At 44.0% G+C, this 16,720-nt stretch overlaps 1 protein-coding gene across 1 annotated transcript in view; it reads left to right on the forward strand.

The window, feature by feature from the left end:
• Positions 1-12,421, forward strand: part of DENND2B (DENN domain containing 2B) — a gene marked incomplete at its 5' end in the record, with an annotated part of 32,909 nt that extends 20,488 nt beyond the window's left edge. The window contains 9 exon segments of the mRNA XM_072422350.1: positions 992-1,069; positions 1,777-1,917; positions 2,797-2,945; positions 5,732-5,909; positions 9,223-9,264; positions 9,960-10,071; positions 11,044-11,283; positions 11,427-11,513; positions 11,963-12,421. Of these exon segments, the coding sequence (XP_072278451.1) occupies positions 992-1,069; positions 1,777-1,917; positions 2,797-2,945; positions 5,732-5,909; positions 9,223-9,264; positions 9,960-10,071; positions 11,044-11,283; positions 11,427-11,513; positions 11,963-11,997 (1,062 nt within the window).
• Between the last annotated feature and the right edge of the window lie 4,299 nt (positions 12,422-16,720).

The following is a 16,720-nucleotide window of genomic DNA, read 5'->3' on the forward strand; positions in this document are numbered from 1 at the left end:
GGGACTGGCTCAGTGATCTCTGTACAGCACTGCGGTATATGTCAGAGCTATATAAATGTATAATAATAGTGTGTGACTGTGGGAGGACATTAGAGTGTCAGCTCCTGAGGTGTCATTATTAATGAGAGTTCTTGTTTTCACCCGCATCTCCTGGATTTACACCCAGGGTTATATATGACATTGATTGAACTCTTTATAAATTGTTACATTGTTTCCATTCGGAGGAATCTTTGGGAATTCTTCATTCGTGTGGCCCCGCACCACCCACAGAGGTTCTCGGTAATCTTTGCTCTGATTGTTGTTACCGGCGGTGTCAGTGCGTAGATTTGCAGCCCCAAATTACAGCCCGGGGAGCCCTAATTGCAGGGCGGTGAACCAGCTGAATATTATAATTAATGGGCATCACAGCGCTCAGCACACAACCCGGGCGCATTAACTTCACCTCGGCCCTAATGTGCCGCTGTTATTGCTGGCGGCCGCTGTGATTGGATAATAACTATTTCCATCTTTACGGAGCAGCTACTGCACAAGGTGGCACCTCGCCATCCCCCGCGCGCTGTACTGGCAGTGCCAAGGTCATCAGCTGGGATGGCGGTGCGCCGATTGCAATGCCCAACCCCAGGAATGTGCAGGAGAAAAGTATGGCAGAGATTTTAATGTAGTGACAACTTCCCATAGATGCAGATCAGAGAATAACCAGCTCAGGGTTTTTTATTGTGGGTTTGCTGCAGTTTTGAAGAGGAAAGAATTCTTTACAGTTACAGTGACATAAATGCCAAATTGTAAGCAGCTGTGACAACTCAGTATATTGTGCACATTGAATCATATTTGCTGTCCCATATTTCTTTTACTGAAATATACCTATTCAGTAGTTTGATTTTGCTCATTACTGATGTTGGAGTATTTATTTTGCTGCAGTGGTATTTCAGGGTGGGGGGGTGGCATTATTAGGGGCGTCATATAATAATAGAATGCATTTTCTCTCACCCAGCCCAGTGGGAAAGGGCCGCGACTCCCCGAGGTGTACTGCGTCATAAGCCGGCTGGGATGCTTCGATCTCTTCTCCAAGGTAAGATGCCTTCTGTATATCATTGCAATATAACCTCTGTCTAGGCTGATGATGTCATCAGTCTGCTGCAGACAGGAGGAAGCATTTCCTCAGTCCCCCCCCCCCCCCCCCCCCCCCCCCCCCCCCCCCCCCCCCCCCCCCTTCCCCAGTGAACAGACTGCAACATCTCTATTTAATGTACAGCGCTGCATAATATGTTGGCGCTATATAAATACTGTTTAATAATAATAATAATAATAATAATAATAATAATAATTGTAACTCTGTGTCTGGTCACATGATGAGAGGCTGCAGCAAGGGGCTGATCTGTGTCAGATTGGTGAACACATTGCACCCCCTGTGATGCAGAGCGATGGCTTGCGCTCAGCAGTGTAGGGATAGCAGCGGTTCCTTGTGTTTGTGTTGGCGCCGGCTTGCAGGATAATCATGAGATTTTATAGCGCATATCTCTCTCAGACGTTCTCATAATATGGAGTGTTTACCTCGCCGATGTGTCCGCAGGTCGCTTTCCAAACATTGCGCGGATAGCGGGGTACCTGGGGATTTTTAATGGATGTGAAAGGGAGAGGAGACTCCTTCCCTCCGCTGAACTCCCCTGGATGCCCCTTTACTGAAGTCATTAGATGGAAGTTAAGGGATGACTCCGGCACAATTGTTTGTAAATCTTTTCCTGTAATCTGAACGACTGATATTTCTCTTCCTGGCAGATCCTGGACGAGGTGGAGAGGCGGAGGGGAATATCGGCCGCTCTCGTCTATCCCTTCATGCGCAGTCTGATGGAATCTCCGTTTCCGGCTCCGGGGAAAACAATCAAAGTGAAGACGTTTCTGCCGGGTTATGGCAATGAGGTGCGGCCCCGTCTGATACCCCACTATAGGGCACAATGTGGGGTATATGAATGGATTGCACTCCGCCCATAGTTAGCAGGCTGTTGCTGAGACTGGGATTATAAATCTCCTTTATTAGGAAATCCCAGCCTGCTGCTGGGGGGTAGATGAGGGCAGAGATGGGGTTACACTTGGCTCCTGATTGGAGGATCTTCACCTCCTGCACCCATTCCCTCTGTGCTATATGCTGCACTCCCCTAAAATGAATAATTGGCTATAACAAGGGTGAATATATCTGCATTGGGGGTTCAAAGATCATTCACATACATTCACTTACCATCCAGAGATCAGGAATTCCCTATATTGTGTTGGTTTATATAGAATAATGAGAGGAGGTGCAGGAGATAGGGCCCGTGCCACACAGCCAGCCAATCAGCAGCAGGGAATCAGATGACATTATGTGTTGGCATTGGTATGCAAGTGCACTGTCAGCAATCAGAGGGGGAGGAGCAACAGCAATGTCACAATGAGAGGGGGAGGAGCAACACCATAAAGGGGAGGGGAAAATGCAGTGTAAAGAATCAGAGAGGGAGGAGCAACTGCAGTGTCACAATGAGAGGGGAGGAGCAACACCATAAAGGGGAGGGGAAATGTAATGTAAATAATCAGAAAGGGAGGAGCTCATAAGGTAAATTGTTTGGAACCCAAAACACTCAAATTCCTTAAAATAGTTTTTTTGGATTTGCTGCCATGAAAGATCAGAAAGGGCAGAGAAGTAGCAAGGTGCAGAGATATTTAATGCTAAGTCCCTCCCACAACACATTCATTCATGGATACAATGTATATGCAATATAATGTAATGATTGTGTGAAATGTTATTCTGGATCATAAATTTCCCAGGTCATCGAGCTGCGCAGGCCCATGGATTCCCGCTTGGAACACGTGGACTTCGAATGTCTCTTCAAGTGCCTCGGCGTCCGACAGATCATCCGGATTTTTGCCTCGCTGCTCCTGGAGAGACGCGTCATCTTCGTGGCGGACAAGCTGAGGTATTCACATACAACACCAAGAACGATACCGATATATATGATAATATCCATTCAAATCCATTAAATGTATTCCCACCATCATCACATAGAATGAGCAGCCGGAGGAATAATTCATCCCAGAGCCGCTTCCTGAGGGTTTTTCTGTGCTGTTCTGGGTCAGAACTTCCTATCCTAAAATTTCAACTTTATAAGATCTCCCTTCCCCCAGCCACATTTATAAGATAAAAGGAGGAGCGATCTGTCTGCATTATTATCATACATTGTTTACTCACAAATACCGGAGATAAGATAGGAAATAAACTCATCATTAGGATCATCCCTGGAAATGAGGAATAATGATGATGATGATGAATTCTATTTTCAGAGTTGATGACCTCATCTTATCTAGTTGCCCTTCCATGAGTCTTTCACCCTTCAGTGACCCCCCAGGAGGGTGTTGGTGCCCTAATAAAGTTTCATGTATACCTTCTTATTTTATTTGGCCTGTTTGCTCACTGGAGTAACATTTCTGAGAAATGAGCAATTTCTGAGTGATATAGATAGTACACGATGACTGCCAGCATTGTCGGGGGACAGGTACACTTTATCCTTTCACCTCTTTGTAAATCAGCCATTGGTTGGGTTATGAATCCCAGCGTCCTCTCTGTACTTTTTATGGTGCCCCTTGCTGTGTCACAATAGCAACAGACGGCGAGAAGGCAGCGCGAGGGGTAAAGAAAACAATTTTCATTGGCAGGCGGAATTATCTGGAATCTCAGCAGCGGCAAGAGACGAGGAATGTTTAGATGAGTCGGTGACCCCGTGCTGTCTCATGTAGAGTGTCCCATCCAAAAATAAACTCTTAACGCTGATTATTAACTGATACCGAGTTCCCCTAAAAAATGTCCAAACTACAGCACCAATCTCAGGTCCCTGCACTTCTCTGCGTCCCATTCCTTTCTTTTTTTTGTTTCTGTTCCTTTTCTTTTCCTTCCCTTTCCTTTTCTTTTTCTTTCCTTTCCTTTCTTTTTTTCCTTTCCCTTCTTTTTATGTTCCTTTTCTTTTCCTTTCCTTCCTTTTACTCCCGTCCCTTCTTTTTCTTATCGTTCTTCTCTCATTTTCTCATTTTCCTTCCTCCTGCTTTCTCTTTACCATGTTCTTGTCTGATTTTTATTTCTTTCCGCTTCCTGTAGCTGTCCTTAGCTTCTGCCCGACCTCTTCTTTTATTTAACTTTCCCCCCTTTCTTTTCCCTTCTTTTTTCCTTTCTCTTTGTTTTCTACTTATTACTCCCTTATTTTCCTTTCTCCTTTTACTTCTCCTTCATATATTTATTCTTTTCCTCTATTATCAGCCTTCCTCTTTCTTCCTCCTGTTACTTTCTTTTTCTTAACAAATTCTTTCCACCTCATCATTCTCCTCTCTTTGGCTTTCCCTCCATCTCTCATTTCTTTTCCTCTTTCTCTGCCTTTACCTTTTTCTTGACATTTTCCTGATCTGAAATATTTCTTTCCTTTTTTTCCTCTCCCTTACGCTTTCTCCTTCTTCCTTGCCCTTTACTTTGTGATAGTCATTTCCTTTCTTTCCTTTCTCTCTTCCTTTTTCTTCCTCATCTTACTTTCCCCTTTCCTTTTCCTTCTGTTCTGTGTGCTTTGCTTTCCTTCTTCCTTTTCCCTCATCCATTTTTTTCCCTTTGTCTTAATTTTCCTTTCCTCTTGCCCTTTCTGTATATTTTCAAACTAAATTTCCTTTTTTTTCTGTTATTTCATTCCTTTTCCCTGTTTGTGTCTTTTCCATTCATCCTGTACCCTGCATACCGCTGAATAGCTCTGAATATTCCTATATAATGACGATGGGGATAAGTGAGGTCTCTGCTGAGACAGTTCAGTATGTGGGCAGTCTGTGGTTGGACAGATAGAGTGATGGTCCTATGGACTCTATACATTGACCTCCTGACAACCCGGCCCCTCCTAGCACAGTGGGGTCATATATTCTGGGATTGCTGCAGGAGCAAAGCGTGGGAACCGACCGCACACAGACTGCACTGACATTAATTAACGTCATGGCCTCAGCACCATGCAGCATGGAGTCGCCTCTGCTACAAGACACAGACAGGGACTACGTAATATTAGAAAGGGAAATTCACAGACAGCAATAAAGACCTGACAGAGGTTCCAAGCCTTCCACACAGATATCAGTCCCAGGTATCAGTGTAACAGGTCTGAGAGTGTGTGGGAAAACTTTTCCCTGGACACAGCTCACTTTTTGTTTGTAGGACATGTCTGTGAATACATAAAAACAAACAGCTGTGTAAATATAATTTCTGAAAAGTTCTATATAGAGAAAATTTTGAAAAGTCTGAAAACAGTGAGGCTTAAATCTGATTGGCTGTCCTGGTGCATGGGATTGGGGAATGTTGCACTTCGCCAAATGTAGCGCCTAAATCTGCACTCAGAGCTTTGCTGCCACCTCCAGGCTGTTGTGGGTATGACGCCTCAGTTATAGTGGTGACAAGGCAATGGTTGACCTTGGCTTCTTCGTGTGACCACACGCCATCACTTTTCAGCAATGACTCCAGCATCAGACCAGCTTCACATCATGGTGCGGCTGGATGAAGTGCAGCTGTCAGGCCTCTCTCGTCTGCCTCTTCCAATCACACAAAACAAATTAGTTGATAAAAATACATTTTGTGCAAATATGAAAAAGTCAGGAAAAGAAAAAATGTGTCTTCTTTTAAATCTCCATTTTTAGGGAGGCATAAATGTATCTGTGACCCCATTGTGACCCCACCTGTCCTTTGTGTCTCCAGCACCCTATCCAGTTGCTCTCATGCAGTGGTCGCCCTCCTGTACCCATTTTCATGGCAGCACACCTTCATCCCTGTCCTGCCCTCTTCTATGATTGACATCGTCTGCTGCCCCACACCATTCCTGGTTGGTCTCTTATCCAGCTCGCTGCCCAAACTGAAGGAGCTGCCTGTGGAAGAGGTAAGTAACCACCCCACAACACTGAATGCTAAGTTATATATATATATGTATTCTTTATCAGGTAGGTATGGAGGGGATAGGATATAGATAGACATCATAGTTATATACATATAGTTATATAGTTAGGTTGAAAAAGACTAAGTCCATCAAGTTCAACCACTAGGGAAACAAACAGATCCCAGATATAAAACCCTATGCCAATTGTACAATTATGTACAATTTGCCCCAACAGGGGAAACAAATTCCTTCCTGATTCCATGAGACAATCTGATGTTTCCTGGATCAGTCGCTGTTATCTTTATTTTAAATCCTTAACCCCCAGTTATATTCTGTGCTTCTAGAAATCATCCAGCTTTTTCTTAAAGCAATCTATAGAACTTGCTGAAACTACTTCCTGAGGGAGCTGATTCCACATTTTCACACCTTACAGTGAAGAATCCCTTCCTTATCCGGAGCTTAAACTTCTTTTCCTCCAGACACAAAGAGCGCCCCCTTGTGCTTTGTAGTGACCTTACAGGGAATAATCGGGAAGAGAGTTCTCTATATGGACCATTTATATATTTATACAGGGTGATCATATCCCCCTTATACGTCTCTTCTCAAGGGAGAATAGATTCAGTTCAGCTAATCTCTCCTCATAGCGGAGCTCCTCCATTCCTTTTATTAGTTTAGTTGCCCTTCTCTGCACTCTCTCCAATCCCACAATGTCCTTTTTGTGAACTGGTGCCCAAACCTGGACTGCATATTCCAGATGTGGTGTGACCAATGCTTTGTACAGGATTATGTCTCCATCTCTGCAGTCTATTCCTCTTTTATTACAAGAAAGTACTTTACTAGCTTTAGATATTGCAGCTTGGCATTGCATGCTGTTATTACGTCTATGATCTACCAGAACCCCCATAAGTTATAGCTGCTCCCCATTCCCTTTTACATTATGTAATGTTTTATTGTTTCCCTAAGAAGTTTCCTGGGATGTAATGATGAGGAGATCAGATTTATAGAATGAGTAATAGGTTGAGAGATTTAGGATTGGTCTGATTATATTTATTATAGACTGGCTGGTTGTGATTTTATTATTCTTAGGATTGTCTTGGGTAATTAATGAGGGCTCTTGTTGGTACGGTCATTTTACAGTTGATTCTTGGGAGGGGTCACGGGAATGTTGGGATGGTCTTGTTATTGTTAGAATCATCGGGAAGGGATGTTTGAACAATCTCCTTATTGTCCTATAGAATGTGTGATGGATGCTGATCTCTTTATCATTACAACAGTCTCAGGGAATGTATTTGTTGTCTCTGGGATGTCCGGATGGTCATTTTGTTATGAGGACATTCTTGGAAATATCTAGTGCTGATGATGGATGGTTTGGTTTATTGTGAGGACAGTAAAGGAGAAGGTACAATGGTCCCAGAGATGTGAATATTGTCTCCTTATTCCTAGGACAATGCTGGAGATGGGGCGATGGTCTCAGGGGTGTTGGGAAGATCTTATTGATATTAGGCCTGTGATAGAGAGCCTGTGCTGACCTCTGGGATCATTGGTTGGTCTTAAACCCCGTTATTTAATAATATTTCAATTATTCTTCATTGTCAGGACATTCTCTGTGTTTTAATGAAATGATGTTGGGATGGCTGTGCTATTGTTAGAGCTGTAATGGTGAATGATCTCAGGAAGGGTTGAGATGGTATTATTATTGTTAGGATGGTATGGTGGCACGCATGTTGGGATGATATTTTTATGGCAGTAATGTAGATGGTATGATGGTGTCATTGGAATCCTTCACAGGGGGACAGTTAGAACCATCTTCTTGACCTTATGTGATGTCCATGCCTCATTATAATAAATTATAGACTAAACTAAATCAGTTACCGCTTTACTGAGACAATTTAGGAAAAGTTAACAAGTAGTTTAGGTATTACAACACCCCCTGGACAGCCTGTAGATTCCAGTACCAGCTGTCTTGCTCCATCCGACATTAAAGATTACAATTGCTATGAATGATACTACCGTCTCTTGTTGATGTTAGCACATGGATGGAGGAGGGGTAATGGTCTTGAGAATGTTGGGATGGTATTGGTATTGTTGGGGTGTGATATAGATGGTATGACTGTCTCAGAGCTGCTATGAGGGTCTTGGTAATAATTGGGCGGTAGTGGAAATGGTGTTCTGGTCTCAGGGAAATTAGGGATGTAATGGAGGAGCAGTGATGGTCTTCTTGATGTTGGGGTGAAATATAGACGGTATGATGGTGCCAGTGACTGCTCAAATAACGCTGCAATGATTTCTTTTTTGTTGGCGCAGTCTTTGAGTTTACATGAAAGTTCCATGGATGTTGGACAGGCGGTGTTATCATCAGGGCAGTAATGGTGAAGGTGCAATGGTTTCAGGGATGCTGGGATAGTCCTGGTGTTGTTGCAGTAATGAAGAAGTTGTGATGGTATTGTTAGGACAATAATGGAGATGGTGTGATGGTAAGTTGGGATAGTCTTGGTATTGTTAGGAGCTTTAATGGTCTCAGGGATGTTGGAGCATTTTTGAAGGAGGGGTGATGATATCTTGAGGATGTTGGGATGAAAATGTTTATTATTGGGGCATAATATAAATGTTGTGATGTTACCAGGGATGTTGTGATGGCCTTGTTAGGGCTGCATTGAAGAAGGTTTGTTGGAATTGCCTTGTTGATGTTACAGCTGTAATAGAGACATTATGATGGTCTCAGGGATGTTAGAATGGTTTTGTTGATGTTAGGGATGTGATGGAGAAGCAGTGGTGGTCTTGTTGATGTTGGGGCATAATATAGATGGTATGATGATACTAACAATGTTGGGATGGTATGGGTAGGGCTGTGAAGGTGTAATGATTTGAGCCATGTGGAGATGGTAGGTTAAGTTGTGATGGGAAGAGCTGGGATGGTATTGCTAGATGGAAGGATGGTCTCTGGTAAGTTGGGACGGTCTTATTATTGTTAGGAATGTAATGGAGATGGTATGATGGTCTCAGGGACATTGGAATGATTCTGTTAATGTTGGAGGATAATATAAATAGTGTAATGATTCCAGTGATGGTCTTTAAACTACTGGAAAACAATTGCAATGATTTCTTTATGGTTGTGATGATCTCTAAGTTTTCATAAAAGTCTCATAGATGTTGGGATGGCCTTGAAGTCCTTTTTTATTTTTAATGAAAAAAAAATGTATTTGACCTTACCGTTATTAATAATGCTCAGAAACATTTGGATGCGGCTGAATCATTTATGGGCAGCATTGGACTTTTGTAATAAATGGACAATAATGGGGCTCTTGTCTCTCTATAGGCGCTGATGGTAGATCTCGGCTCGGATCGCTTTATTAGACAGGTAAGTGTAAGATTTACCTTCTCTCACCAAACTCAGCTAAAAACACCATTATTACATTTCTCTTCTATGCCAAATGTTTTCATTAGCTTTAATAGCAGCAAGATTTATTTATCAGAAAACAATTGTGATTCAGAAATTATGATATAAAGAAGGAAGCGTGGGATTCGGTGCTGATAACTTCCTTCATCTCCGTTTCCTCTGTCTATACTTTACAGACCAACAACCAGAACATAATAACAACAACCAGAAAATAATAAGAAAACTATCAGGGATCCCTTTAGATGTAAAATCTGCTTTATTTCTTGGAGTGAATGGAATATTAAATGAATGGGAATTCATTTAGGAATCTCTGTTTCCTGACGTCTGTTATCTATCTCCACACAAATGCCCACATTTAATGTACAGCGCTGTGTTATATGTTGGCACTATATAAATACTGTTTAATTAATATATTAGTAAATGCAGTGTACTATGGAACTCATATGTTTGTTTTCTCCCATTGAGAATATTAGATATGTATAAGGAATTGATTATATTTTATTCTCAGTTTTTGTCTGCAAGTTGCAAATGTTCTCATCTCTTAGCCCTGTCACCCCTCTATCACCTCGGTGCTTTCTATATATAACATGGGCTCTTTATTAAATATTTATTTTTCCTTTCATATGATGTGCTGCATTATTGTCTCTCATTGGTAGATGGATGATGAGGACGCTCTGTTACCCCGGAAGCTGCAGGCGGCTCTGGAACAAGCACTGGAGAGGAAGAGCGAGCTGATTGGCCAGGACTCAGACAGCGACACTGATGAAGGTGAGTGGCTGCAGTGCCTGCGGTCTATGGACTGTGTGAGATCTCCCTTCATTCCAGAAGTGACATGAAAAAGAAAATCACTTATCATACAAATCTCAGCTCATTCCTTCAGTCCCACCGGTCCCTCACCTTTCACATCTGTCTCTTTTCTGGTTCTAACAGTCACTCTGTATCTGTCTCCTTCATACATCTCTATACGTCTTTCTTCTTTCCTCAATCTCTTTCTTCATTCTCTCTGCCGCTTTCTCTTCAAATTGCTGTCTCTGTCATTCTCTTCTTCATCTTCCGTCTCTTTTCTGTTTAGTTGGATTCCAGCAATCACTCCGCCTTCATCTTTTCCTTTTTCTGTTTCTTGCATGCTTTACCTTCCTGCCAACAGTCTCTCTGCACCCATATTTGTCTGTCTCTGCCACTGTCTCTGATTTCCTCTGTCTTCCATCCTCTATTTATCTCCATTTGAATCACTCAGCCTCCTTGTGTTCCATCCCTATCACCCTCTCCATGTTTCTTTGTCTCGTTTCTGACCTCGGTTGGGTTCTGATAGTCGCCCTTCTGTGTTCTGTTCCTTTCTTCCTCCTTCCCGGTCTCCTCTCCCTCAAAATGTTCTCTAACAATCTCTCTGCACTCATACTTTTCTGTCTCTGACTTTCTCGTTCCCTTTCCTTTCTTTTTCCTTCCTCTTCTCTTTCTTTCCTTCCCCTTTCCCTTCCCTTTCGCTTTACCTCTCATTTCTTTTCTCTTTCCCTTCCCTTTCTCTTCCATTTCCTTTCCTCAGTCACTCTGCCTCCTTTATGTTTCATCCTCCCCTCTCACTCTCTCATATGTTCATTCTCTATGTGTCTTTGTCTCTTTTCCTGACTTTCTTGACTCTGGTTGGGTTCTGACATTCCCTTTGCTTTGTTCTGTTCCTTCCTCCTTCCCAGTCTCCCTCCAGTTGATCTCTAACATTCTCCCCCTCTCTCCCTCCATTAGAGTGTAACACACTGAACGGTTTGGTTTCGGAAGTCTTCATTCGTTTCTTTGTGGAAACAATCGGCCATTACTCCCTGTTCCTTGCACAGAACGAGCGGGGGGAGCGAGTCTTCCAGAGAGAAGCTTTCCGCAAGTCTGTCGCCTCCAAAAGTATCCGCCGTTTCCTGGAAGTTTTCATGGAATCTCAGATGTTCACCGGCTTCATCCAGGACAGAGAACTGCGGAAATGCCGGGCAAAAGGTGAGCTACAGAGCGCCGACTCTCCGTGTGACCATTACAAGGATTGCATTGGGGAGTCACAGGGCCCTGGCCCCGAATATTGGGTTATCTTATATAATTATGGATGGAATGAGACCCCTGACTTTGATTTATTCTCTTGGCAGGACTGTTTGAGCAGCGTGTGGAGCAATATCTGGAGGAGCTTCCGGAACACGAGCAGAGTGGGGTGAACAAGTTCTTAAGAGGTTTGGGTGAGTGAATACTGAATGGGGGCAAAATAGATATAATGTGCCATCTCCATCATCATTGTGTCCTGGGCCTGATACACACAGACAGATATTCATTCCAATCTCATTACCGATCTGATATAATGATCATCATAGCCAGCCAATGGTAGCGGAACGATTGCTGGTTCATCAATTGGCCATAGATACTGCCATGACGGGGAATATTGATTGAAGCTACACAAGTTGTTTCATGTGTGGGAACAAAGGGGAAAATCCAACACGGAGCTCCCATCTGTTCTGTGGGTCCCCCCATCTGGCAGCACATTTGGGCTTTACATTTTTTGCTTCTCTGTATTGTCTGCAATCTCTGGCCGCAGTACTTCTTGTTTTCTGCTCCTCGTCTTCCTGCTTGTGTCACTATTACAATTTGTGTTTTCCCCACCTCTCCATCTGACGTTGTGTATCTCCCATAGGGAATAAGATGAAATTCCTCCACAAGAAGAACTGACCCATCGCCTGCTTCCGCCATTATTTATAACCCTCCGAGCACAGATATCACATACGAGTGATCACATGACCCAGATCTCATACAGCTCGGAGGGACACAGACTGTCATATTGGGGATCACCACTTATATATTTGTAAATATTCCGCAGTTTTTTGCGTTTTTGTAATTTTTTTTTAATGATGCGATGAAACCTGTGGTAAATCCGCGGACAATTGTGTTGTGTGAATCGATGTATCGGTGAAGACGCTGTGTATGAATACTGTACAGGTGAAGAGGACGCGGCCTCTGTGCGGTTTGCTGGTCAGTAAACCGTCTGCACTACGATTGCTCTGATGAAGATGGCGATGGTGTCGCCCCCTCCATGTTACGGAGATTAGGTACAGCCCATTGTAACGTGCGTGTCTAATAAATGCTGTAAATTGAATCATCTGTCTGATTATTGTACGAATATCTCTCTGATCAGTAAGAAGGCAGCAATACATCATCATTATCTTCCTCCCCATCATCATCATTATGCTCCTCCCCATCATCATCATCCTCCACCTCCTCCTCATCATCATCCTCCACCCCGTCTTCATCCTCCTCCTCCCCATCATCATCATCATCATTATTCTCCTCCACATCATCATCATCATCGTCCACATCATCATCATCATCATCCTCCACCCCATCATCATCCTCCTCCTCCCCATCATCATCAACTTCCACCTCACCATCATCTTCATCCTCCTCTCCGTCATCATCCTTCTCCCCATCATCATCATCCCCCTCCACATCATCATCCTCCACCCAATCTTCATCCCCCTCCTCCCCATCATCATCTTCCACCTTGTCATCATCTTCATCCTCCTCCTCTCCATCATCCGCCTCCTCCCCATTATAATCATTCTCCTCCCCATCATCACCATCCTCCACCTCATCATCATCCTCTTCCCATCATCTTCACCATCCTCCTCTCCCATCATCCTCTTCCTCCCCATTATCATCATCATCCTCCACCTCTTCATCGTCATCTTCATCCTCATCATCCTTTTCCCCATCATCACCCTCCTGCTTGGCAGTACTGCTGCCTCTCTATGTACCCTCGGAGCAGCCTAATATAAAGCCCCCTCCACATATGGCGGAATATTTACCCCAACAATCCAACTCGTCAGGCGTGACAGGAAGGGGTTGGGTGCGCTGAAGGTTCTGTAGCCTCGGGCTGTTGTATCGGATCCAGCGCTGCCAAAGTCTGAGAAATCTGTTGCCCCATCCCGAGACGATTCTCCAGCAATAGATGAATAAAGCCCAATATTCCCTCGCGGAGCTCGGTGCCCTTTATCAGGGATGTCCATGTCCTGAGGTTCTGTTCATAATCTCACAACAGATAATTACCTGCTGGCTTGAGGTAACAAACAAATATCTATTCACGAATATTGATGGAGCTGCCTTTCTGCACCTTTATAACACGGGGAACCCTTAAAATAACTTTCAGGTCTCTGGGAACCCCTTCTATAAATAATATATCCACAGATCACAGTATATTAGTCTGGTGGTCAGTGGGAAGAATTCCTCTTACATTGCTGGCCAGTGGGAAGAATGTCACCCGTACTGACCTGAGAGGTGCAAACTGCTCATTGCACCCCTAGCGCCCCCTGGAGGAATTTTGGTTGAGATTATGGACTATGAATATCGCCTCATGGCATGAACATCCTAGAAGAATTGGGCTCTGCTCCAGGTAACATGTTGGATGAATCAAAACAAATTATATCAAAGAGCCAGAATAATGCTTGAAAAGATTTCTATGTGTGAGTCTTCGGTTCAAATGCCAGTGTGTTACCAGGTGTGATTCCCCAATCTGCCACCATGCTCTTTACTTATAGAATAGCCCCCGCTTATCCGCAACACTCCGTTGCCCCCTCAGTTGCAAGGAATCTCTTCGGGGGGGGGGGGGGGGGGATACAAGGATTGGCAAATGGTCACTGTGGATCTAGGCAGGCTGGTCCAGTGGTGGGGAAACCTTATCCAAGTCCAAATCATTAGGTGGAAGCAGATCCGAAAACAGCCAAGAATAGCGACGCCCCAGGTGAGGAATTCAAGGGGGGGAGAAATCTCAATGTCAGAATACAAGCAGAGTTCAGGCCAGGTAGCAAACAAAGCAACAGGTCAGCAACAAATCTCAAGCAATTCTGCACCCAGAGCAGGTCGGGCACTGACCACTATCACAGGTATTGAGAATTGGGCAATGATTGGCAGGCTGGGTGGGGATCGCAGGGTCAGCATTATTCCAATCATCAGGTGAGGTCAGGTAATGTCTTTACCTTCCAGTGCTCAGACATAGCAGGCAGCACCAAGGTACAGACAGATACTTGCTGGAGGACTACAGGTAACAGCAAGGCTGCAAAACTCAGGAGTGCACAGATCTCCTTCACAGGCGAGTGCACTGCTGGGTAACATATATCGCCAACACAGACTATAGAGGCTGCAGTGATAGGGACCAAGCAGAGAGGCTGCTGTCTGTATGAGATGGAAGAACACAATGATTTTATATTATAAAGTATGGTCTTTCGTTGATATTTTACTCATGAGTGAATATTAGTGTAACAGAGAACTTTGTATTTTTTGTGTTTTATTACACAGCTGCGATTTGGTGGCTTGATGTTTCCCGTGCACCCCTCTCCCCCTCCATATTTGCCCCCATTCATTCAGCGCTGTATATATCCCGGATTGGGAGTTTGGGTGGATTGGCTGCACTGCTGCCGCTTCACATTTATTAAACATTCAGCACCAGAACCCTGTAAAGTCCTTTTGGGTTGGGGGATTGCATTGCTTTATATTGTTGTTGCATTGTTTTCCTGCAACATTTGCATATTAGAAATTCTGCCACACACCTTCCAGACTTCCTACCCTCACCAGTTACCCCAATAGGTATACTTCATAGACAACCGATCACTTTTAGGTCTGCGGAGTAGAGTGGGGGTCATGCATTGTGGCCCCTAGGTACAGGTAAGTGTATCAGTGCTGATTTCTGGACATAACACTCCAGGTGAGACCTGCGCAGTCTCCAGTCTAGCCCTGGCTGGTGTTTGTTGAGAGTCTCACAGAATAAAATGGAGGTTGTGGTGACCTGGGGAGCGGACACAGCTATGACCATCCCCCACACTCACCTCCGACAATGGACGCCATTTCTAAAGGGCGGTGAAATGTCTGCATTTTGTGCCAGCAAGAAAACCCAAACAACCATTCTGCAGTCTGCAATAATAACAAAGCAATAATAAATGTTGCAACTACAATGAGCAGTTTGCACCCCTCAGGTCATTGTAAGTGACAGCAATGATCTTTTTGTCTGTAAGGGTGACATTCTTCCCACTGACCACCACACTAATATACTGTGATCTGTGGATATAGTGATTATAGAAAGGAGTTCCCTGAAGACCTGGAAGTTATTGCAATGGTCCTCCAATGTTATAAAGGCTGCTGTAGAGTTTTGGAGCTGGTTTCAGCAATAGGTGTAGTATCACTAGTGACCACCAGGTGGCGCACTATGACCACATTCTGGCTTGGAAGCTTTGGGATCTTTGATCCAGATTTCTGGAATTTTGTTTCTTCTTCCTGTCTGTCTGTAATAAAACCAATGCAAAATCACTAAACTCTCATCTCATTTTTATATATCAAATTCATTTCAAAAATCATCTTAAATCTGCAGCTTTCAATAAAATAATCTGATGATCCTGCCATAATGATCCTTGTTCAGACACTTCCTGTTATGGGGTGACAACGCTCTGTCTGTTTCTGACAGGTATTCCCTTGTGTTGTCACCCTGTCACATGCACCCCTTGGGAAGCGGCGGTGCCAACACAGGGAACACGCATGGTCCACTGTTGTCACCGTCAGAAATTTGGACCACAGCAATGATGCGCAGCTGACACCGGAGGAAATGCATACAGACAGGAAGTGACTGCAGGAGATCTGCAGCATTTTAGAAGAGTTTATCATTTTTTTGGAATCCACACATCATAGTGATCACTAATCACAATCTCTTCCGCACCCTATAATAAATAAAAATAATAATGTTTGGTTGGAGTTCAGGTTTAATGTCCTCCAATAATCTCCCGCCATGATTGTCACATTATCAGTCTGCGGTGTCACCTGTCAGGTGAATGTGGTCTGCATATCGCCATCACAGCTGTGGCGGAGTGTCTCCTGGGGGTGCAGCCCCTGAGCCCCCCATGCAGATGTTATCCCGGCTGGCAGGCTGATGAAACAACTGGCAACCAACACAGCTCAGCGGGAATTTCATATAAAAATGGAGAAATAACTGCAGCCAATAGGAGAGCAGAATCAGGCAGATGTGTGTGTTAGGAGTATAAAGCTCCGCCCACCTCACCTGGACCCAACAGATAATGGCCGCTCGTTATTAATATAATGATAGAAAATAAAAAAATAAAACATTCCCTCTGCAGCCATTCACCTTATTTTGTGAGGTTTTGCAGAAATCTGGGTGAATGAACGCAGCCGGCTGTGCACCTTAACAATGGGCTCACAAAGCAGTTACTAAGGTGAGCATCAGACCTGGGCAGATTCACCCATCACTGGTCCTGGATATTGTGGCCCAAGGCACAGGGCCCCCCTAAGGTGCACTATAAGTGGGTACAAGAGGCTGCAGGGGGGGGTTGGGAAATTTTGGAATATGTAGACCTGGGGGGGAGGGGGGATAACAGGAAAAGAATAATAATAATCTCTA

Source organism: Pyxicephalus adspersus, chromosome 9 (assembly GCF_032062135.1).
Source record: "Pyxicephalus adspersus chromosome 9, UCB_Pads_2.0, whole genome shotgun sequence".
In the NCBI taxonomy this organism is placed as follows: domain Eukaryota; kingdom Metazoa; phylum Chordata; class Amphibia; order Anura; family Pyxicephalidae; genus Pyxicephalus; species Pyxicephalus adspersus.